The 22,787-nt window shown below is 40.8% G+C and overlaps 1 protein-coding gene across 5 annotated transcripts in view; it reads right to left on the reverse strand.

The window, feature by feature from the left end:
• Positions 1-21,487, reverse strand: part of phc3 (polyhomeotic homolog 3) — an 85,089-nt gene extending 63,602 nt beyond the window's left edge. For 4 of the 5 annotated variants that reach the window (XM_008106039.3, XM_008106038.3, XM_003218154.4 and 1 more), the window contains exons 1-5: positions 21,395-21,487; positions 18,847-18,997; positions 16,933-17,091; positions 15,188-15,265; positions 12,354-12,512 (exon numbers count right to left, since the gene is read on the reverse strand). In XM_008106039.3, coding sequence (XP_008104246.1) covers positions 12,354-12,512; positions 15,188-15,265; positions 16,933-17,091; positions 18,847-18,975 — 525 coding nt within the window. In that variant the 5' untranslated portion in view covers positions 18,976-18,997; positions 21,395-21,487. The remainder of the gene's footprint in view (positions 1-12,353; positions 12,513-15,187; positions 15,266-16,932; positions 17,092-18,846; positions 18,998-21,394) is intronic. The other variant, XM_008106040.3, reaches the window with a different exon arrangement.
• Between the last annotated feature and the right edge of the window lie 1,300 nt (positions 21,488-22,787).

Genomic DNA, 22,787 nt, shown 5'->3' on the forward strand with positions numbered 1-22,787 from the left:
AAGGCAGCTTTTGAAACTTGGAGACATTGGCTAGAAGGGGCCAAATTTCCCATTGAAGTCCACACTGATCATCGGAATCTAGAACATCTAAGAACTGCCCGCAAGCTAAATCAGAGGCAGCAACGTTGGGCTCTATTCTTTGAACGTTTCAACTTCCAGATTCATTATGTGACCCCAGCCCAAACCAAGCAAGCAGACGCCCTGTCACGTAAACCGGAATACGCTGCAGGACGTAAGGAGACCCTTGAATCCCAACTATTACAACCCGAGAACTTTGCCACGCTCACAGTGGGGAACACCAAATCCACTCCCATTGGTTCAACTTCCTCTACTCCAGGACCCATCTGTGCTCAAGAAATCAGGGCTAGTCAGCAAGCAGATGCCTGGGCGCAGGACCAACTTCGTCAAGGTCTGCATTTTCCCTTTTCGCTTAAAGATGGACTGCTTTGCTATAGAAATCATGTTTATATCCCACCCGGACCGGGCAGGGAAAAAACACTTCGTCTGTGTCATGACTGCAAACCAGCAGGGCATTTCGGACTATTTAAAACCATGCATCTGATCCTAAGAGATTTCTGGTGGCCCAAGATCCGCAAAGATGTGGAAAAATATATCAACACCTGCCCAGTATGCCAGCGCTCCAAGATAAGAAGGGAGAAGCCCTCAGGGCTTCTACACCCCCTTCCTACCCCATCTCGCCCATGGGAAATAATTTCTGCGGATTTCATCACTGACCTACCACCTTCCTGTGGATTCACCACGATCTTAGTGGTGGTGGACCTTTTCACCAAGTTAGCCCATTTCATTCCCTGTGAAGGCCTCCCCACGGCCAAAGAGACTGCAGATCTATTCCTTCAACATGTTTTCAGACTACATGGATTGCCCAAGAGTTTGGTCACAGACCGTGGATCTCAATTCACCTCTCGTTTCTGGAAGGCACTACAAAAACTATTGGGCATAGACTCTCGTTTATCTTCAGCTCATCATCCCCAAACAGATGGGCAAACGGAGCGCACCAATGCCACTTTGGAACAGTATCTTCGCTGTTATGTAAACTACCAACAGGACAATTGGGCTTCTCTGTTACCACTGTCAGAGTTTGCCTACAACAATGGAGTTCAAGCTTCTACAAAAGAAACGCCGTTCTTTGCAAACTACGGCTTCCATCCACGTTTCTTTTCCCCTGTCATTGAAACTTCAGAAGTTCCCGCAGCAGAAGATTGGCTGCAGGAACTCACAGCGGTGCAACAACTTTTGCTCCAACAACTAGACCAAGCCAAGGAGGACTATAAACGTCACGCGGACAAACATCGCCAACCGGGCCCCGAAATCAAGGTAGGAGATCGGGTTTTTCTGTCCACTCGCTTTTTGCCCTCCCATCGCCCTTGCCGGAAGTTGGATGCCCGTTTCATTGGCCCCTATCCAGTGGTAGCGCAATTAAACCCCGTGACTTTCAAACTCCAACTCCCGCGTTCAATGCGCATTCACCCAGTGTTTCACCGCTCCCTGCTCCTTCCGGCGGATGGTGTGCGTCCTGATACAGACCAACCGGCCCCCCCTCCTGTTTTGATGAATGGGGAGGAGGAGTTCGAGGTTGAGGACATTTTGGATTCTCGCTTTCACCGCCGCCGCCTACAATATCTCATTGACTGGGTGGGTTTTGGCCCTGAAGAACGCTCTTGGGAAGACGCCTCCACAGTCCATGCTCCTGATCTAACCCGTCGCTTTCATCAAACCTATCCCGCCAAGCCGCGACCTCGCGCCTCGGGGAGAGAGTCCCAGTTTGGGAGGGGCCTTGAGGAGGGGGATAGTGTGATGACTCATGGGCCTTGTAGTCCTGCTCATGACATTGTAATGTCTGATGAAGAAGAAAACTTGGGTTTTTTACCTTCCCAGTCAGAACTGGAATCTTCTCAGCCAGATCTTTCCCAGGCAGATCTGGGAACCTTGCACCTGCAAGAAAGTTGTGTCCCAGAAGTATGTCAAACAAACCCTGAGCCTACATCTCCCGTGTTCTCTCGCCATGAGTTTTGTAAACAACAGAGGGGTTTGGAAGCAGCTTCGCGCAGGAGTGCTAGAATAGCAGCTAAGAATGTAGCCAATTAAGCCTGCTTTTCGTGAGAATCTTTAAGGAGTCAAACATCTGGTCTCAGAGTTTAGCTTTCGTTTCTGGTTCCCAGAGAACTGCTTCGGCGGGAAAGTTAGACTCTATATAGGTGTTTTACCCGCGAAGTAACTTCGCGGAGTCAATTCGTCAGCCTCCGGAGCGAGTTGTGTCTGGACAGCGCGCTCCGTTTCAAGCCTCGTTCCTGCTCAAGCCTTGTCCTTGTTTCCAGCCTTCGCTCCTGTTTCCCAGCCTTTGTTTACCTACGGACCTTGCCTTGTTTCCCAGGACTAAACCTTGCCTTGTTTCACGGATTTTACCAAGTTATTCCACGGACCTTGTTCTTGTTCCTCGTTACCTTGTTCCACGATTCAAGCCTTGTTTCAAGTATCAAGTTATTTCCTAGCCTTGCTCAAGTTCATGGACTAAAGGACCTTGTCATCTCCCCTCACTTTGCCTGGCAAAGTGAGTGTTTCGGTTATTGGATTACAACTTTGGACCTTAATATTTCATATTGGACATTGCTTTTTTGGACTAATTTTGACCTTTCCTGAAAGGTCTGCTTCTGGACTAACTTTTACATCTGCTTTTATTAACTTTATATATTTCCTTAATAAAGATATTAGATAGAATCTGGTCTCTGTGTATGGTTATTGGTGCTCTGTTGCCTGGGTCGTGACACACCCATACCATATCAATTCTAGACCATGTCCGATGTCTGCTCGAAAAATATGTATAATCTTTTTTCCCTGGGTTATGCTCTCTCCACGCATCAATTAAATCATATTCTTCTTTCAGAGTGATAAAGTTTTTTGGTAGGGAGCTAGTGCTTTCCTCTTTTTTATTATTTTAGTTTTGTCCCTCTTTTTATCTAAGACCCCGTTGAAGTCACCTAGTACTATAATGTGATCAAAGTCTATTTTACTAACATTATCACGCAAGAATTTAATAAACTTCGTTTTGGGGCCGTTGGGCACATAAATATTACATATTAGAATCTTTCCCCCCTCTATTTCTATCCTAATTGCTATTATTCTACCTTCTTTATCTTTAAATTGTTCTTCTGCAGGTATCGCATGATCTATATATAATACCACCCCTCTTTTTTTACCGTGTCTGAAGCAATAAATTTATTTCCAAGATGGCTATTTTTTAGATAATTTGTATGATTTACATCGATGTGGGTCTCCTGCAGTGTTATGATGTTATAATCTCCTTTTCCTAGTGTTAAAAAGTCTTTTACGTTTACTGGTTGAGTTCAGCCCGTTAACGTTATTGGAAAAACATTTCAATGAAAGACTAACTTTACTAATCTTTTGGTATGTCACAGTCGTCTTCAATGAGTTCTTCTTCTTCCAGTTCCTCTACGTCGGCTTGATCCGTAATCGTGCCCAGTTTTGCCGTTGTTAGTTCTTCTTCTTTGAGTGAAAAGAACCTTTTTTTTTTACTCTTAGGATTTATGCCAAGTCCTGTTGTGGGTGATTGCTCTTCTAAATTGATTTCTCTCTTTAATACTTTGTAAAAGGTTTTTGCTTCTTCCTCAGTTGTTATCCACTTTTGTTCTCCTTTATAAGTCGCCATTAGACCTTCATACTTTTCCCATCTATATTTGATTTGAAGTTTTTTAAGTGTGTCCGTTAGGAAATAATATTTCCTTCTTCTGTTTAATATCGTCTGTGGTAGTTCCTTTAGGATAGTTACTTTCCTGTCCTTATAACATATTGGCTTGGAGGCGTTCCTGCTCAGGACTTCATCCCGTGTGGTTTTTTTCAGAAAATGAACAATAACGTCTCTATTTGCCTTATTTTTCTTTGTGTAATTAGTATGAATCCTATATACTCTATCAATTTGCCCACACGCCTCCTGTTCTGTACATTGTAATAATCTAGCTGTTAATTGTGTGATCACCCATCCAATATTTTCATCCTTCTCCTCTTGCACATTCCTAAATCTTAACTGGAATTCTAGCAGTTGGTAGTCCATTTTTTCTTGAATTTTCCCAAGTCTTCTCTCTTTTTCCTCTAGCTGGTCCATTTTTTCCCGCAAATTTGATTTGCTCTATGTCAATCTTTCTGTTTTCTACTCTAAGGTCATTAATGTCATTTGTGTTTTTCACTGTTTCCTTTTTTATCGTGCCTAATTCTTCTCTGATTTCTTTCTTCAGTTCAGACATCTCTTCTTGTAGGGTCTTTTGTTGTTGATCTTGTTTTCTCGCTATTGTTTGCACCTCCTTTTGTAACAAATCCTGTTTTTCCGAAATTTTCTTGATTTCCCTAAGAATGTCCGTTAGGCTACCCTCCTCTGGTAAGGAGGATCTACGAGTAGACATTTTATAGTCCTTGAGTTCTTTATCTGGCTTCCATCTACAAAATGACATCTTAGTTTGTTGAATTATAGAGCCGTTATCTTAACACCACTAGAGGGGGCCACTTATCTACTCTAGATGAAAATAGGGGTGAAGCCCCCTTTAAAAAGACCAAAGTAAAGTTATCACTACCCTCTCGGGGTACAAAATCCAATAGGGTGGGTATAGAGTCTTTTAACCTACCTAAAGATGCTTCTCAAATAGCAGCAGATTATGCTATGCAGTACTTCTTGCCCCTGCCCCTTAACCGGCTAGTTGACAGATTTGTTCTTCACTTACAATCTCTCCCTGATTTCCTGGGCACTGGGTCCAACCAAATCAAGCTAAACACCCCTACCTTGGGTTTACTTCTGCAGCTTATCTTATTAGGATTACTTGTTATACATTTTCTTGTCTCCTTATCTTTATGTTTCGTCGGGTCCGTCTCTTTTCCCACTGACCCTGTTCCTTGCTTCTTTCTCCACTTAGCACTTCTCCCAATTCCTTATTTTTGCTTCCTTTGGTGGGCCCGCTATCGGAACCTTGGCAATTACTTAGATTTTGTGTTGTTGCCGCTCTTGCACATTTTCCCTCTATGATTCTAGTTACCCTCTTCTGGTCCTCCCGGTCCGCGCTTTAATCGCTCCGTGCTTTCCTTTTCCGGCCTTGTGGGCTACTCTATAGTCAGTGCGCTACATTTTTATTCCCTAGAAGGGAGTGATCGGAGCTTTAGTTCCTTTCCCACCCACGCTTCGGTCTGTGCTCCCTGAGGGAGATGCCGCTCTTTTTTCTTTTTTTGTTTGGGAGAAGGCAGTCCTAGTCAAAACAATATGGCGTTCAAGGTCAGTAGAATTTTATTTTTGTTTCTACAGTTCCTGGTCTTTCATCAATCTGGTTTCCTAATTTTGTAACTTCTCCGCGGCGTGCTCTTATTCCCTTACTTTATCAATTAGATGTCAATCTTCAAATTCCTTGCTATCCGGGCCCCAAAGCACAGTTCGCATTCAATTCATCCGACGTGGCCTGATAGTTAGCAAGTCTTTAAACCTTAAAAAGTTGTTATGGATAGAGGATCTATTTAAAGGATTTCGGACCACTTCTTTTTCTGAGGATTAGCAGTTCGCTTACCTCCTCTCTTTTGTCTTCATAACCTTGGAGCGGATGAGGCTGACAGCATGTGTGAGCCGTAGCTCGCTTCCCGCTGGTCGACCCGCTAGCCGCTGTCTTTCGGACCCACTGGATCCCCGTCCTTGAGGGGCGAGGGTCACTTGGGGCCGTCGAAAGATCCTGCGGATTGAGTCCCCCCAGACTCAATCCATGGGGTGAGAGGGAGCTAATGCTCTACCAGGTCAATCCTTGCGGTTGGCTAGCTGAGAGCTCTCAGCCGGTCCAGCCTGTCGCCATTAACGCTCCATCGGAAGTCTCAACTTGCTAGATTCTTAACCCTGGGAAGTATAGCCTGTTTGTGTAAGCCAGACGCTGTCTGTGTGAGCAGACATCCGTGCCACTTACATACATACGGGTTTTTGCTTTTATTATGGATTTAGATTAGATAGCACAGAGAAAAGTTCAGAAGTGGCTTTGCACCCAGCACTTCAGCAGTATTGAGCTTTATTTGCAGTATCTCTATCTGACTTGGAGTAATGACAGATAGGGAAGCACTTTCAAAACTACGGATTGTCAGAGTGATATCCAAGAGCACGACTGGCTTGTACTAATGACTTGTACCAGTGCTGGAGTGAATTCTGAAAACAACACAGCTGACCCCACAATGGTCCCAATTAGTTCCTACACTATGCTACATGATCACCACTTTTAAGTTTCCTTTTTGAGTTGCATGCAGATTAGTTGACCCTCATCTACAATAAGGACCATATGTCTCTTTATGATCATCTGAGATCTTCAAAAGAGGCCCTTCTCTTTAGTCTCTTAGTCTCTTTTTGGTGGAGAGGGGACCTTCTTAATGGCTGCTCCCAGACTTTGGTCCTCTCTCCTTAAGGAGGCTAGGGCAGCTCCCTCTTTGCTCTTCTTCTCATACATTAGATCAAAAACTCAGGAATTTTACCCCTGAATTCATTGTGCAGCACCCTGAAAATACTTTCTAATATAAATTTGATCAGAAAAACAGCACAGCTTTATAAATCACATAAAATCACCCTGCAAAACATTACAGGAGATTAATCACACAATTTAAAAAATTAGATGTGTGTTTTTAAATAAAAACTCCCCTTCCTCTTTTTTTTCCAAACTTTAATCTCACTCACCCAAGAGGGTAGTGAGGTTAACGGGAAGGAATACAGATTTCTATTCCACAGGCTTGAAATGACATACTGTACTTCCATTCTTATGAAAATCTGTTCCCCTGCAAATGAATAGTCTAGGATTGCTTCTATTCCATGAACTACCAGCCAGCAGGTCAAATTTGAGCAGCTAAGTCTTCTCCTTAACTCTGCTGAATCCCCACAAAAGCTACCACCTACAGTACTTCTTAATTTTGGAAATGACAAGAAGAGAGCAAAGTTCATTCTTCATCTCAAGACAGCTAGAGCAAACTGGAAATGCACCTCTTAAAGGCTTTTCATCGTTTCTCAGAAGAAAACACAAGAGTTGCTTGTACAGTGGGGGGGGAGGTATTTAGTCAGATACCAATTATACAAGTTCTCCCACTTAAAAAGATGAGATTGGCCTGTAATTGACATCATAGGTAGACCTCAACTATGAGAGACAACATGAGAAAACACATTCAGAAAATCACATTGTCTGATTTTTCATGAATCTATTTGCAAATTATGGTGGAAAATGAGTATTTGGACACCTACAAATAAGCAAGATTTCTGGGTCTCACAGAAACTTCTTCTTGAAGAGGCTCCTCTGTCCTCAACTCATTACCCGTAGTAATGGCACCTATTTGAACTTGTTCTCAGTATAAAAGACACCTGTCCACAACCTCAAGCAGTCACACTCCAAACTCCACTGTGGTGAAGACCAAAGAGCTGTCGAAGGACACCAGAAACAAAATTGTAGTCCTGCACCAGACTGGGAAGACAGAATCTGCAATAAGCAAGCAGCTTGGTGTGAAGAAATCAACTGTGGGAGTAATAATTAGAAAATGGAAGAGATACTCTCCCTCGAGCTGGGGCTCCATGCAAGATCTCACCATGTGGAGTCAAAATGATCACAAGAACGGTGAGCAAAAATCCCAGAACCACACAGAGGGACTTAGTGAATGACCTGCAGAGAGTTGGGACCAATGTAACAAAGGCTACCATTAGTAATACACTACGCTGCCAGGGACTCAGATCCTGCAGTGCCAGACGTGTCCTCCTGCTAGAGAGCATTGGATGATCCAGAAAAGTATTGGGAGAATTTCATATGGTCAGATGAAACCAAAGTCGAACTGTCTGGCAGAAACACAACTCATCATGTTTGGAGGAGAAAGAATGCTGAGTTGCATCCAAAGAACACCATACCTACTTGAAGCATGGGGGTGGCAACATCATGCTTTGGTGCCGTTTCTCTGCAAAAGGACCAGGGCGACTGATCCATACATGAAAGAATGAATGGGGTCATGTATCAAGAGATTTTGAGTGCAAATCTCCTTCTATCAGCAAGGGTACTGAAGATGGAACATGGCTGGGTCTTTCAGCATGACAATGATCCCAAGCACACCGCCAGGGCAACGAAGGAGTGGCTTTGTAAGAAGCATTTCAAGGTCCTGGAGTGGCCTAGTCAGTCTCTAGATCTCAACCCTACAGAAAATCTTTGGTGGGAGTTGAAAGTCCGTGTTGCCCAGCAACAGCCTCAAAACATCACTGCTTTTGAAGAGATCTGCATGGAGGAATGGGCCAACATACCAGCAACAGTGTGTGCCAACCTTGTGAGGACTTACGGAAAACATTTGACTTCTGTCATTGCCATTAAAGGATATATAGCAAAGTATTGAGATGAACTTTTGTTATGGACCAAATACTTATTTTCCACCATAATTTGCAAATAAATTCGTGAAAAATCAGACAATGTGATTTTCTGGATGTGTTTTCTCATGTTGTCTCTCATAGTTGAGGTCTACGTGTGATGTTAATTACAGGCCTCTCTCATCTTTTAAGTGGAAGAACTTGTACAAATGGTATCTGACTAAATACTTTCCCCCCCACTGTATATCAAGGGTCATTGCAAGGTCCTTGGAGAATCCCAAGGCAGAAGTTCCCAAAAAGTTACTACTCTCTTTGATACTGCTATTTCCTGAGCAAGTGAATATTGTGTTTGTGTGGGGAATTTTAGGAAAGCAGAAGCAAAGAGAGAAATGATCATTAGGGAGCTGCTTCCTCAAAGCAACCTGAGGACTCTAATGGAGTAGCTACTTATACAAGGGGCTTGCCTCTCCACTTAAGTTAAATGTTGGGAAAGCAACGAAGATATAGAGAGCAGCTTTTTTCATGTCAAGAGTGACTTGAGAATCTGCAAGTCGCTCCTGGCATGAGAGAATTGGCCATCTGCAAGGATGTTGCCCAGGAGATGCCCGGATGTGGATGTTTTACCACCCTGTGGGAGGCTTCTCTCATGTCCCCATATGGGAAGCTGGAGCTGAAAGACAGGAGCTCGCCCCACTCCCCAGATTTGAACCGCCAACCGAAGGTTGGCAGTCCTGCCGACACAAAGTTTTAACTCACTGTGCCACTAGGGGCTCCTAGCGAGCTGCTGATGGAGGAAGAAAGCATTCTTATCTGACAATGGCAACTCATCTGATCTTCTCACCACTAAAGACAGGACTCCCCTTGCCCCTTTCCCAGTACAAGAATATTCTGCTGATTTGGCTCTATATAACACTGTAGTCCAGTTTTTCAAAGGATAATGCAGAAATATGTTTTTGTCTTTGGGTTGAAAAAGTTTAAACTAATCTTTCCTACCCCAACTGGATCAGAGAAATCCAAAACAGAATTCTTTTCTTGAGCACTTTAAGGTAGTACATATGAACATCACCAGATCTTCAAGACCAGAAAAGAAACCAAACTCTCTGAACAGCAGAAGACTTTTTACAGAATCCTACTGATGAGCGGTACACATAACCTTCAAAGATTTCCATAAGAAACAATTAGATCTCCATACCTATTTTAACTCTCTCACCCATGGTCAACTAGATTTGAAGAAGCATTATTATAGAAAGGAACATGGTATTTTAATACGCTATGTAAGACAGAATTTATTATTTCAGTATCAAATAAAAGATTTTAAAAATTCATAGTCCAACAACAGCAATACTGCAATAGCACGAAACATGTAGGATGTAGACAAAAAAGACAAGACTCAAGTTTTGTGATTCTTCTCTCCAAGAATGACCAGACCATCAATTACTCTTTTCCCTCTAACAGGGATAGGAGATGTGTTGCCATGAAAACTGAACTACTACCGACAGACTTAGACTGACTGGAACCACAGACTAATAACACTGAAGAGAGAAATATATTCCCCTATCCATGATACAGAAGCTAGAAAATGCTTGCTATTCAGGATTACTTTGCAATGCTTATAAAATTACAGGATCACCCTTATTGCAAGACCCACACATCAAGCTGAATAGGTTTTGCTGACTGTACTGGCCTGATGCATCTCCATATTTGCTATCAAAAAGTAATCACCTTAAGTCATTCTGTTCGGAATGAAATGACAGAGCATGAACAAAACCATTTAACAGATACATCTTAATGTAGTACAAATCCACTCTCCTGAACATCCTGTCTTCAGTAACGATAGCCAGGCTACATTATACCTCTTCCACCGAAAAACTAGTCAGAAATTCCCGTCTACTATAAAATGTTGACTTAAGGCAAACTTAAGAAACATTTTTTACTCCTTTCTAGCAAGAATTACATTACATTAAGGGGTTCAAAACAGTAATGTTAATTTCTCCCAAGGAGCATACAGGCAACTCTTGAACTATTTGCACATAACTGATCTTTATATTTGGGCTATTTGAGGGTTAAAGTGTTATTCAATCTTGGTAAGGCTGAATAATAATAATAATAATAATAATAATAATAATAATAATAATAATAATTTTATTCTTATATCCCGCCTCCATCTCCCCGTGGGGACTCGGGGCAGCTTACAAATGTAGAACAAAAATACAATGACATCAGCAACCGAACAACAACGCAAATGAAAATTTAAAAAGACATAAATAAAATGGCAACCATTAATAAAACGCAGGTTAAAATACAGCAATAGAATCATAAAAATGGACTGGGCAAGAGTGCACTAAGTAAGACTTGTAAACATGGTGGGAGTTAAAGTGGGAGTTAATGAGATCATGGGGGAGAAACCTTCAAAAGGGGGGGGGGGTGAACCCTAAGACTGGTACGGGAAGTTTATCATTGCAAATAGGCAGTACTTATTCAAAAGCCTGAGTGAAGAGTCATGTTTTCAGGCTCTTCCTGAAGACTTCCAGAGTGGAAGCTTGCCTAATTTCCCTGGGGAACGCGTTCCAGAGCCAGGGGGCTACCACGGAGAAGGCCCTCTCCCTTGTCCTCACCAACCGTGCTTGTGATGGAGGTGGAAGCGAGAGGAGGGCCTCCCCCGACGAACAAAGAGATTGTGCGGGTTCGTAGGGGGAAATGCGGTCACAAATATTTGAAATATTCAAAGAGGCAAATACTGAAAAGCACAGAACAGAATTATTGGGGGGGGGGGGGAGGAAGATATATCTCCAAGTACTTGATTTTTTTTTTAAATACTATTTTGAAACATGCCCAACAATTTTGGGCCTATTCAGATATTTCAAAGGCATTTGGATGCACCTTCCCTTTTTTCTGTAGAGATTGAAATATTTTTTTAAAGCAAGTAACATAACCATTTATGTATGTAGTGTGTCATTTCTTTTCCTGCTGCCACAAAAATGAACTGTTGATGGCCTTTACATGTGGCTTCCCTCCTTATCAGTGAAAACTTTCTAAACTAACTGCTGAGTGGCATTCCATGAAAACAGTTTTTCTTACACAAATCTGGACATTCAGTTCTAATCAAAACCCTAAACACACCTAAATCCACTGTCTTCAACCCATCCAGCCCCATAAGGTGCTCCCAATTGTTTTGGGAAGAATCCTTTGGAATAGAATGAGAATAATGCAAAAGCTGTAACGAATAAACTGGTGCAACCAATTTATATTATAACAAAGTCACAAATGGACACAACCCATGTATTTTACTCAACTTTTATGTACCAATATTACTTCTCTAATCCAAAATGCAGACGGATATCTAATGTTAATGATTGTAAGAAAATAGCAAACAAGACTAGTGAAAGGTTGTTTAAATCAAACCAAGGAGAAAACAAAATATATGCAATACCTTAAGGGGCTCAAAACAAAAAGTAAGGCTATAGATCTCTTATTTTAAATCAGAATTGTTATCATTTTTATGTACCTTCAAATGGAATCTGACTCATGGCAACCCATCCAAGGGTTTTCTTCACAAAATTTATGAAAAGGAGATTTACTATTGTCGTTGTCTTTCTCTTTTGATGGCAGGGCATCATTTGCCCAGGCTATCCATTGGACTTCCATGGCTGACTGGGAATTCAAATCCTGTTCACTCAAACCATGATACCATGTTGGAAACTGAAGGGGGGAATCTTATATCTGCACAAATTCTACAGCAATTGAAAAAAAAACCTGATAGGTACACTGCTACAAAAGATACCAACATTTGAAATCTAAATCTTTCAGACACAAAAATATCAAGAACTATGGTGACTGACTACTTCAAGTTTGTGTGTGTGTATAGGAATGTCCAATACATTCTTTGTTGGAAATTCAATATAGCAAAAGAAGGAAACCATTTGCTGAAGAAACCAAAGAATTAATTTCACCAGTTCTTTGGAAAAAATTTAAATTGTCTAATAAGACTTACCATTTGAGCTCGGAGATACATTTGAGCCTGGCTGGCAGTCAGAGTAGGGGAGGTGCTCCCTAGCAGCATTGTCTGTTGGGTAAGACTGCTGCTACTGGTGTTGGAGGCCTGCGATCGGCTTATAAGCTGAGCAGGTGTTGGCGAAGCTGAGAGATTAATCTAAGGAAGGAAAATACTTATTTGTATCATGAAGTTCACTGACCACAGTACCCAAACAACAGGATACAATCCTATAGTTTTGAGCTGCAGTGAAAAATGGTACTTAATATTTGCGGTTTTGACTATTGCAGATTTGATTATTTACGGATTTGATTAACAATGTTTACTCTAGACATCTCTAGGTCCTCCAATCTCTAGGTCCTTTGTTCCATAGCCAAGTCCACATTGGTGGATGACCTCCGCAGGGAGCTAGACAGGGGGAGTGTGCCCTTCTTGGTTCTTCTGGACCACTCAGTGGCTTTCGATACCATTGACCATGGTATCCTTCTGGGTTGTCTTGCTGGGATGGGACTGAGAGGCACTGTCTTACAGTGGCTCCGGTCCTTCCTGGAGGGTCGTACCCAGAAGGTGGTGCTGGGAGACTCCTGTTCAAAACCCTGGCCATTTACCTGTGGGGTTCCTCAGGGTTTCATTTTGTACCCCATGCTATTTAACATATACATGAAACCGCTGGGAGATGTAATCCAGCGTCTTGGAGTACGGTGCCACCTATATGTGGATGACATCCAACTCTACTACTCCTTTCCACCCAATGCCAAGGAAGCTGTCCTGACCCTAAACCAGTACTGTCATCAATAATGGACTGTATTAGGGCAAACAAACTGAAACTTAATCCAGACAAGAGAGAGGTGCTCCTGGTCAGTTAGAAGTCAGATCAGGGAACTGGATCCAGCCTGTGCTGAATGGAGTTACACTCCCCCTGAAGACAAAGGTTGACAGTTTGGGAGTCCTCCTGGACTCAGCGCTGAACCTGGAGGCCCAAGTATTTGCAGTGGCCAGGAGAGCCTTTGCACAATTAAAAATTGTGCGCCAACTGCGCCCGTTCCTTGAGAAGCTAGATCTGGCCATGGTGGTACATATCTTAGTTACATCCTGTCTAGATTACTGTAAAGCGCTCTACGTGAAACTGCCTCTGAAGAATGCTCAGAAACTTCAGCTGGTCCAAAGAGCTGAAGCTAGGTTACTCACTGAGGCTGGCTACAGGGAGGGGACAAACGCCCTGTTGCAGCAGCTCCACTGGTTGCCAGTCTGTTTCTGGACATCATTCAAAGTGTTGGTTATGACTTTAAAACCCTAGACCAGTGGTTCCCCAGATGTTTTGGCCTTCAACTCCCAAAATTCCAGAAGCCAGAATGGCCCCCTCCCAGATGTCCTTCAGTGGCATTTTAAAACCTTTTTATTCATTGCAGGCTTTTAAAGGTTTTTAAGATCAATGCAGGCGGTGCTGTGGTTTTAACTTTGAATATACATTGAACATATGTGAATGGTTTTTAGCTGTGGATTTTTAATATTGTTTATATTTAATTCTGTTTTAATGTTTGTATATTTGTATATTTTAAATTGTGTACTAATGCTTTTATGTTAAGCTACTTCAAGTTCTCTTTGGAAGAGGTGAAGCGAGGTACAAATAAATATCATCATCATCATCTCCATCATTATTATCCATGGTTAGGTTCCAGCAGAAGTTAATCATAGTCATGTGGATGACCTAGACATTTCTAGAGAGGTGCTCTCTCAGGAGAAAATAATAGCAATTTTATTATTTGTGGTTTTTAACTTTCACTGGGGGTATGAAAGTTCTTGTTCACTGGACACCAGTTAACATTTTCTTTAACCGTGATCAATGTATGTTAAAATAGATTTTAAAGTTTAAATGTGTATATAAAATAGTCATCAATTATGATATAATCAACCTGTGATACTCATTGATATGTTTCATTTTAATTCTAGAATTTAAAGAATTTGATACCCTGTTTCCCCTAAAATAAGACATCCCCAGAAAATAAGACCTAGTAGAGGTTTTTCTGAATTGCTAAATATAAGGCCTCCCCCGAAAGTAAGACCTAGCCAAGTTTTTGTTTGGAAGCATGCCCGCCGAACAGAACACCAGAGCATGCAGGATGTATGTACCATAGTGTGTTGTACATGGAAATAATGGTAGTAACAAGAAATTCTTGATAGGATTCACAGTTTGTCTGCTTATGCTGGTTTGTGATTACAACTACTGTACAGTATATAATGTTCATTTTTTTGTTCAACAATAAATGTGAATTCTTCTTCATGGAAAAATAAGACATCCCCTGAAAATAAGACCTAGAGCAACTTTGGGAGCAAAAATTAATATAAGACACTGTCTATTTTCGGGGAAACATGGTAGTAGCAAAATGTCCAGAAGCCTTCCCTTCTTTGAAGTACTGTGATGCTTTGTTTAAACAATAGTCACCAGAGTTTACTGGTATTTGGATTCTATGTTAATTAAAATATTAAAACTGATTCTTGCCGCTTCTCGAAGGAATTTCTTTTTCTAAGGCATTTGATAAAACTCACATCTAAATATCTCTCAAAATGATAAAGACTTTTTTGTTCTTGCAAAACATTTAGTGTCAGAAATTTAGTTAGGATCTTTCTTAATGGCAAGATTTCTCCATGTTTTATTTCCTTTAAAAATGCAAATGCACTTCAAACGATGGCAAACAATTAAAAATGAAATTTCTGCTCCTACAGGAGTTCTTTGCACAAAATATATTGAAACATGAATATTACGCTCCTTATTCAAAGAATGAGAATGGTAAATAATAAAGGGCGGGTCAAGAGAAAAGACTTTTGAAACTCACCGAAGTTTCTGACATGCTTGACTGCTGAGTGACATTGCCATTGGGGGACGCACACTGCCTTCCACCTGACAGGTTTGCCTAAATAGCAAGTACATCAATCAAATGTGTTGTTTATGCTGTAGCAAACAGGATCTGAACATGATAATTTTATTTTATTTTTATTTATATAAACTCAACATCTTGCTCAGTTACATCCTCTAGGCAGCCCAATGGCCGTAAGTAATCCAGAATGGCTTTGTCCATAGCCTTCAGACCTTTCAAACTTGCAGTCAATCCTTTTATCCCTATTTATGGCATGTTTGCACGGTTAAGATTCAAAAGCTGTTATCTTGAGCTAATAACCTGTCTACACCAGTAACAAATTCCACTACACCTTTTGGGACAGATTTTGTGTCAAAAACAGAAAACAGAATTTACTTTATTAATGCTATATGGTGCTATCATTTCCTTCACAATCTTGGCCTAGATATTCAAATCAGGCCCATTAAAAGTCTCTGATCAAGTTGAGGACTTTCTGTTCTTTTCCAGCTTCTGACAGCCCTCTGGGATGTGTAGAACAATACACATGCATTTCTCCAGTGCTCCAAAGTATTCTGATATTCTTCCCTCCCAACCTACTTTATCATTTCAAAACCATAAAAGTTAATCAAATGCATTATCTATATATTAACTAAAAAGCTACAGATAATAAATTGGTTACTGTTCTCATGAACAGTGGACTTTTCAACTAACGTTTTAATGGAAAATTGTATTTTATCTGTCATGCAAGCATTTTCTTTGATATTACCGTTTTATGTTATTTTAATTACTGCAAGTTGCCTTGAGTAATACGTACATAAACAAAAGTTTTGATCTCTTACTTTTACACTTCTATTGTTTTATTAAACTTTGTAACTCCCGCAGAAATATTTACACATACAGTGGCACAGGAATGCATTAAACAAATAAACAAGCACTGATGTTAGAGAATGGCCACAGTTAAGATTATAGCATGAGATTAAAACCGATGGTATGAATTACGAAATTGATTAGAAGCTGAGCAAGCGAGTCAGGCTCATGATTCTTAGCTATCATGCTAATTAGATTGAAAGCTAAATTGCTTCAGGTTCTTGTTCCTAAATGGGAAAGTATTTCCTCAGCTTCATAGTAACAAAACAATAAATTGTTTGGCTGATTGGTATTTATGTATATGTTTCTGTTTATGTACCTATATGTACAGTCATATGTATGTGTATATGTATATATACACACATTTCAGCACCACAGGAAGATACCAACAGGCAATTTGATTATCTATAAATCCCCATTTATAGTGCAGTTTCATTGCAGTATTAAAGAAAGTGGTGCCGCTATGCAGATGATTACATAGGAAATCTTGTAACCACTTTGAGGTCCAGATGGTGATAACACAAACTACAAAGCACTGAGTTATATTCAGGGCTTTCTTTTATGCACCTTCATTCGAGTTTGTTATCTAGCCACTACAGTTTAAAGCTAACTTTGAACTGCCTTAAATGGTCAGTGTATATAAGGCCTAAGGGGAATGGGGCAAACATTCTCTAAATAAACAAATGCCCTCCTGTCAAGTTGACCTTATTCTCATGCTATCTTTCAGGAAACTGATGATCAATCCTGGGAGTTAAAAAGGGGAGACTGGAAGCCACTATATTAACTCCTATTGTAAGTTTTATGTTCTGTGGCAGTTAATTCAAAGATGAATATTTTCTAATCTTTCCCAGTCTCACCTGTGGTACGCTGGCCAGACTCTGGAACTGAGTGCTGCTTAAATGCTGCTGTTGTAAAGCAGCTGTTTGTAACATTAAATGCTGCTGCTGAGCTGCATACATCTGCTGGAGATACTGAGCTGCAGAGCTAGGGGGACGGTGCAAGGCTTGTTGAATAACCTGTGGGTTTTTAAGTACATTGTTACAGTGGCAAAACATAGAATTTTTTTTAATGCTACCACATCAACCAACCAATAATTAATACTATATTTTCAAAGAATCACATTATTGCTACTTCCATGAATGATCTTTGAACACAGGCTTTTACGTCCTAAGCATTTACTGGGAAAGTACAGATGGGAGATATGAATCAACAGCCCAACTATGTAGCCACTATAATTCATTCTTTAGTTTGGGCAATGCATTCAGATTCTTTGCACATTACTGAAGTCCACAGAAAGTCCAGTCCTTAGGATTCAATATACATAGCACCTTTAATAAAGTGATATCATATTCTTCTACAACATATAAGAAATAATGTACAAGACGACTTTCAACAAAGAAAATCTCATAATTATTATTCACATTGCTGATCTTAAACAGAAGTTACCTATTTTTAAATAAGCTATTCTTTAAAGAACTAGCTTCCAGGAAGTCCTAAACATTTGAAAATGAACAAGGAAAAAAAAACAACGGCGGCAGGAGAATCACTTGCTATGTGCTGTTGTTTATTTGGGGAAGAAAGAATTTGGGAAGCAAAACTACAGAAACTCATCAAAACAGTCTTAAGGAGAGTCCAAAATGACAGGTCATAGTGTTATCTATCCATACATAGATGTATGAGAATGTTACTATAAATATATATAATATTTCCAAAAGCAACAGTGCGTGTCATAACATCTCACTTATGAGGATTAGTGTACAGTCAAACAATAGTAAAATAGCAAAAGGCAATGCGGTGTTCAGCATGGTTAGGCTTTGACTGTAGAGACCTGAGATTGGATGAGAAAAGAAAAGGGCAGAACATGTTCACAAACAGTGCAGGGTGAACAGATTTATATTTACTTGCAGTTTATTTTTCATACATCAGGGGGAAATTCTATATGTCATATGTCAACATACAGGTTCTAACAGTTTTCATCTCAAATGTCTTTGATAAAGACATCAGGATTTCATTCTCATTTAAGATTGCCCCCCCCCTCAAAGACTTTTGCATGACAACAGGAATTGCTCAAAATTAACTGCTCTTGGGAAAATTCATTTTCTTAAAACTACTATGTGGATTGCAACTAAGATCAGCGGGAACAGAGCATCTATGGAAACTGGCAAATAATATTACTGTATTTCATCGATTCTAAGGCGCAAATTAATTTCGGTACCATCAACAGGGGAAAAAAGATACATATAGAGCGGGAAAGATAGAAATAACTATATATAGTGATTCTAAGTTTTAACAAATGTTTATATGGGAAGAAAAGCATGTCTTAGAATTGAAGAAACAGCATTATCACTGGCATATTTGGATCCTGCAAGCCTTTGCGCTTCAGTATATTGGCAAAGTAGAGAAAACAGTGAGATAATATGGCAAAAAAAGGGAAAGTAAGATTTTTGTCAAAAAGTAAGGACAAAGAGGGCACATAAAAAGAAGCATAAATTAACAAATTATTCACAAAGAAGCAGGAAGTTAGGTATCAGCTCCATTTCTTGGTTTTCTCTGGTTAGATCTGAAGATGCTGCTGGTGAATTTCGCAAAGCAGAAATTGTTACAGTGACAAATATTTTCTGCAAATAAAGTTTCTTCTTGCTTGAAATATTAAATGTACAGCACCCAAACACAATCCCTGCCAATTCTCAGCAATTTTATAGTTCTCTCAACTTTCACTATTTATTTTCAGCATGAATATGTACTTAGCTATACATCAATTATAAAAATACCTGTACAGCATGTCGATCTGACCCACTATAAACAGATATCTGAGGAGGCTGCGTACGGGAAGGGGAAGACGTGGTGGCTATGGTTGTTGTGCCTGTGGAAGATGTGGTTGTGCTTGGTTCATTCTCCATAGTTGTGGAAGGATAGGTCCACCTGATGAGAAACAAGTACAGATAGACATAGTTTAAATGCATGCAGAACTTAAATGCTTCATCTCTGGATCAAGTTCTTTTAAAAGGTCCTTCTGGGTCAAAAAAAAGAGGTGAGGGCTCAGGTATACAATTAGAAACTCCCAAAGACTTCAGAAATTCAATTTTGGGGTGTTGACGTCATGTCAGTGCAGCCCAATGGGGTGTTTGAGAATGGATGAAAAATGTCCCTCTCTTCATTTGCAGTCGCCCACCCTGCTTTGTTAGAGAATTGGTACATTTTCTGGAAATGTACCAATTATGTTAAAACCCCTGTGGTGTTTGTTTTCCTGTCAGTACCCCTATTCAGAAGATTTCACAGCATTTTCTTTCCCTGTGACAATTGGATTTTTTTTTAAATGGCTTGTTGTGGAAACAAGGATTGGTGCTAAAACTTCAGTGGAGACATATTTCCTCCATGAGTAATAACTCTTCCAGAAATTAATTTCCACCTCTAGGGATAAATTTCTCTCACTTCCTGTTGTCTCACCCCCATTCTTAACTATGAGTTGTTATTAGGTAATATGTTTTTAACTTGGAGACCACCAGTATATCCTCCACTACAGTAAGGAAAGTAGATTTGTTCAGGAACACCAACTGAAAACAATCCCTAATATACAGTATTTTTCAAGCTGTGGATGGATGAATCTGCAGAAACAGAATCAGTGGATATATAGGGCTGATACTTTGCTTTCTCTCTCTGGACAGCAAGCAGGGTACATAAGGCTTGAGCGGGCAGTAGATTGGCTGAAGGCTCTATCACATTACACTTTCATAGCGATCTCAGGGTCCATCTAGACCAGACATAGGCAAACTTAAGCCCTCCAGGTGTTTTGGACTTCAACTCCCACAAGTTTGCCTATGTCTGGTCAATACATAGATAATCCTGACCTATAATGGATTGGTTTCATCACTTGTTCAATGAATGAAAGTTTTTTGGAGTGGAAAGAGCTTAGCATGGACAGATTTACAGCAGTGATTGATCATGATCAATCCATTGTCGTATGTTGGTTTGGCCTTTGAATGATCACTCCAACCTGCTCTATGACATTCAAAGTGTAACCCCTATTTTTGGTAGTAGTTTTTGTTTGTGGGTTTACATGAGGCTCTCCTAAGAAACTGGAAAGTAGTCTGACCTATATGTTGTCTAAGGCTTTCATGGCCGGAATCACTGGGTTGCTGGAATTCCCCTGTTTTGAGAGTGCTGTTCTTTATTTACTGTCCAGATTTTAGCGTCTTTTAAATATTGGTAGCCAGATTTTGTTCATTTTCATGGTTTCTTCCTTTCTGTTCAAATTGTCCACATGCTTGTGGATTTCAATAGCTTCACTGTGTAGTCCGACATAGTCCTTGTTAGAATGGCCTAGCATTTCTTTGTTCTCAAATAGTATGCTGTGTCCAGGTTGGTTCACTACTGTCTAAAATCAGGACAGTAAAAAAGTAACAACAGTCTGAAAACAGGGGAATTCCAAACATGAAACAATAAGGACCAGCTAATACCTCCCAACAAAGGATTCCCACGGGGCAGGAATCAGCCAGGCCTTGAAGCTTCAAGGCTTTTCAATGCTAATCAAGGTAATTAATTCCAACATTCACACTTGCCTCCAACAGACAAGAGTTCTTTCTCCCACCCTGAACCTTCCAAATGTATATAAACCTCTCTTGCCTAGTTTCTAATATACCTCACAACCTCTGAGGATGCCTGCCATAGATGTGGGCAAAACATCAGGAGAGAATGCTTCTGGGACGTGGTCATACAGCCCAGAAAACTCACAGCAACCCAGTCTGAACTATGTTTTCCATGCCTGTAGGATTAACAGAGTTTGACACTATGGCTGAATCATGGGAGCTGTGGTTTTCCATGGCGTGTGGCCTTCTCTGCACATCTCCTTGGAATCCACACCATGGAGCCATTGCAGCTCAAATGGTGAGCAAACCGGGTTATTTCTACAGTGCAGACGACACCCTCGTTGAACTACAAACCCGAGTTCTATAGGATGTTGCCATGGCAGCCCAAGTGGAATGAATTCAGTTTTGTGCATTGAATCAGGCCCCTGTATACAATCCACATTGGACTGGATTATATAGCAGTGTGGACTCAGATAACCTAGTTCAAAACAAATATCGTGGATTATCCGCCTTGATATTCTGGGTTGTATGGCTGTGTGGAAGGGCCCTGGTCTTGGTCAAGCTACTGTGGGAAAGAAGCCTAAGAAAAAGGGGGAATGGGGCGTTGCCATGGCCTCACCCGAGGCGCCAAGAGAGGGAAGGAGGAGGGCCTTCCTTCCTGCCTTTCCTCCTTCCCTCCGTTCGGCCATGGCGCCCACGGCCGCCCACCACCAGCCCAGGCCCTTCTTCTCACCCCTCGGAGCTCAGCAGCCGCCCTCCGCTTCCGCCATCTTCGCGCCTCCCTCACAGCTGGGCACTGCGCATGCGCCCCCGCAGAGGTCACGTGCCGCCCCTCTTCCTCTTTGCTCAGGATCTCTTGATCTAGACCAGGCCTGGGCAAATTTGGGCCCTCCACGTGTTTTGGACTACAATTCCCACCATTCCTAACAGCCTCAGGCTGAGGGGGAAGAGGAAAGGGCCTGAGGCTGTTAGGAATGAAGTCCAAAAACACCTGGAGGAATGCAAGTTTGCCCAGGATTCAACTGCAATGAGACATCACATTTAAAGTGGTGTCAAGCTGCATTAATTTTACTTTAGTGCATGGAAGAGCAGTGCAGATGATACCACTGTGATGGCCGAAAGCAAGGAGGAGCTGAGGAGCCTTATCACCAAGGTCAGAGGTCCCCAAACTTTTGAAGCAGAGGGCCGGTCCACAATCCTTCAGACTGTTGAGGGGCCGAATTATCATTTGAAAAAAACAAACCAAATTCCTATGCATACTGCACATGTCTTATTTGTAGTGCAACAACAACAATGAAAAAACAATACAATATTTAAAAATGAAAACAATTTTAACCAACATAAACCTATCAGGATTTCAATGGAAAGTGTGGTCCTGCTACTGGCCAATGAGATAGTCAAGTTAATTAGGATTGTTGTTGTGTGCCTTGGAGTTATTTCAGACTATGGCCGAGCCTAAGTCTAAAATTAATTATTTATTTACTGCATTTATTTACTACATTTATATCCCACCCTTCTCACCCCGAAGGGGATTCAGAGCAGCTGTATGTACATACAATATATTGTATTATTAGCATAACACAATATTAGCATTATATATTACTATATTGAACTATACCACTATACTATTATATATGTAATATATAACATATAATTAATATTATTATATGGTATTACTATTAGTATTATATTGTATAACATAATATTATTATCAATATTATATGTATATACAATATATTACATTATTAAAACTGATATAAAAATATATTATAAAACTGAGGTCGGGGGCCAGGTAAATGACCTTGGAGGGCCGCATCCGGCCCCCGGGCCTTAGTTTGGGGACCCCTGACCAAGGTGAAAGAAGACAGTGCAAAAGCTGGGTTGCAGTTAAACGTCAAGAAAACCAAGATCATGGCAACTACACCTATTGATAACTGGCAAATAGAGGGAGAAAACATGGAGGCAGTGACAGACTTTGTATTTCTAGGCGCGAAGATCACTGCAGATGCAGACTGCAGCCAGGAAATCAGAAGACGTTTACTTCTTGGGAGGACAGCAATGGCCAACCTTGACAAAATAGTGAAGAGCAGAGACATCACACTGGCAATGAAGGTCTGCATAGTCAA

This window comes from Anolis carolinensis, chromosome 3, assembly GCF_035594765.1.
Source record: "Anolis carolinensis isolate JA03-04 chromosome 3, rAnoCar3.1.pri, whole genome shotgun sequence".
In the NCBI taxonomy this organism is placed as follows: Eukaryota; Metazoa; Chordata; class Lepidosauria; order Squamata; family Dactyloidae; genus Anolis; species Anolis carolinensis.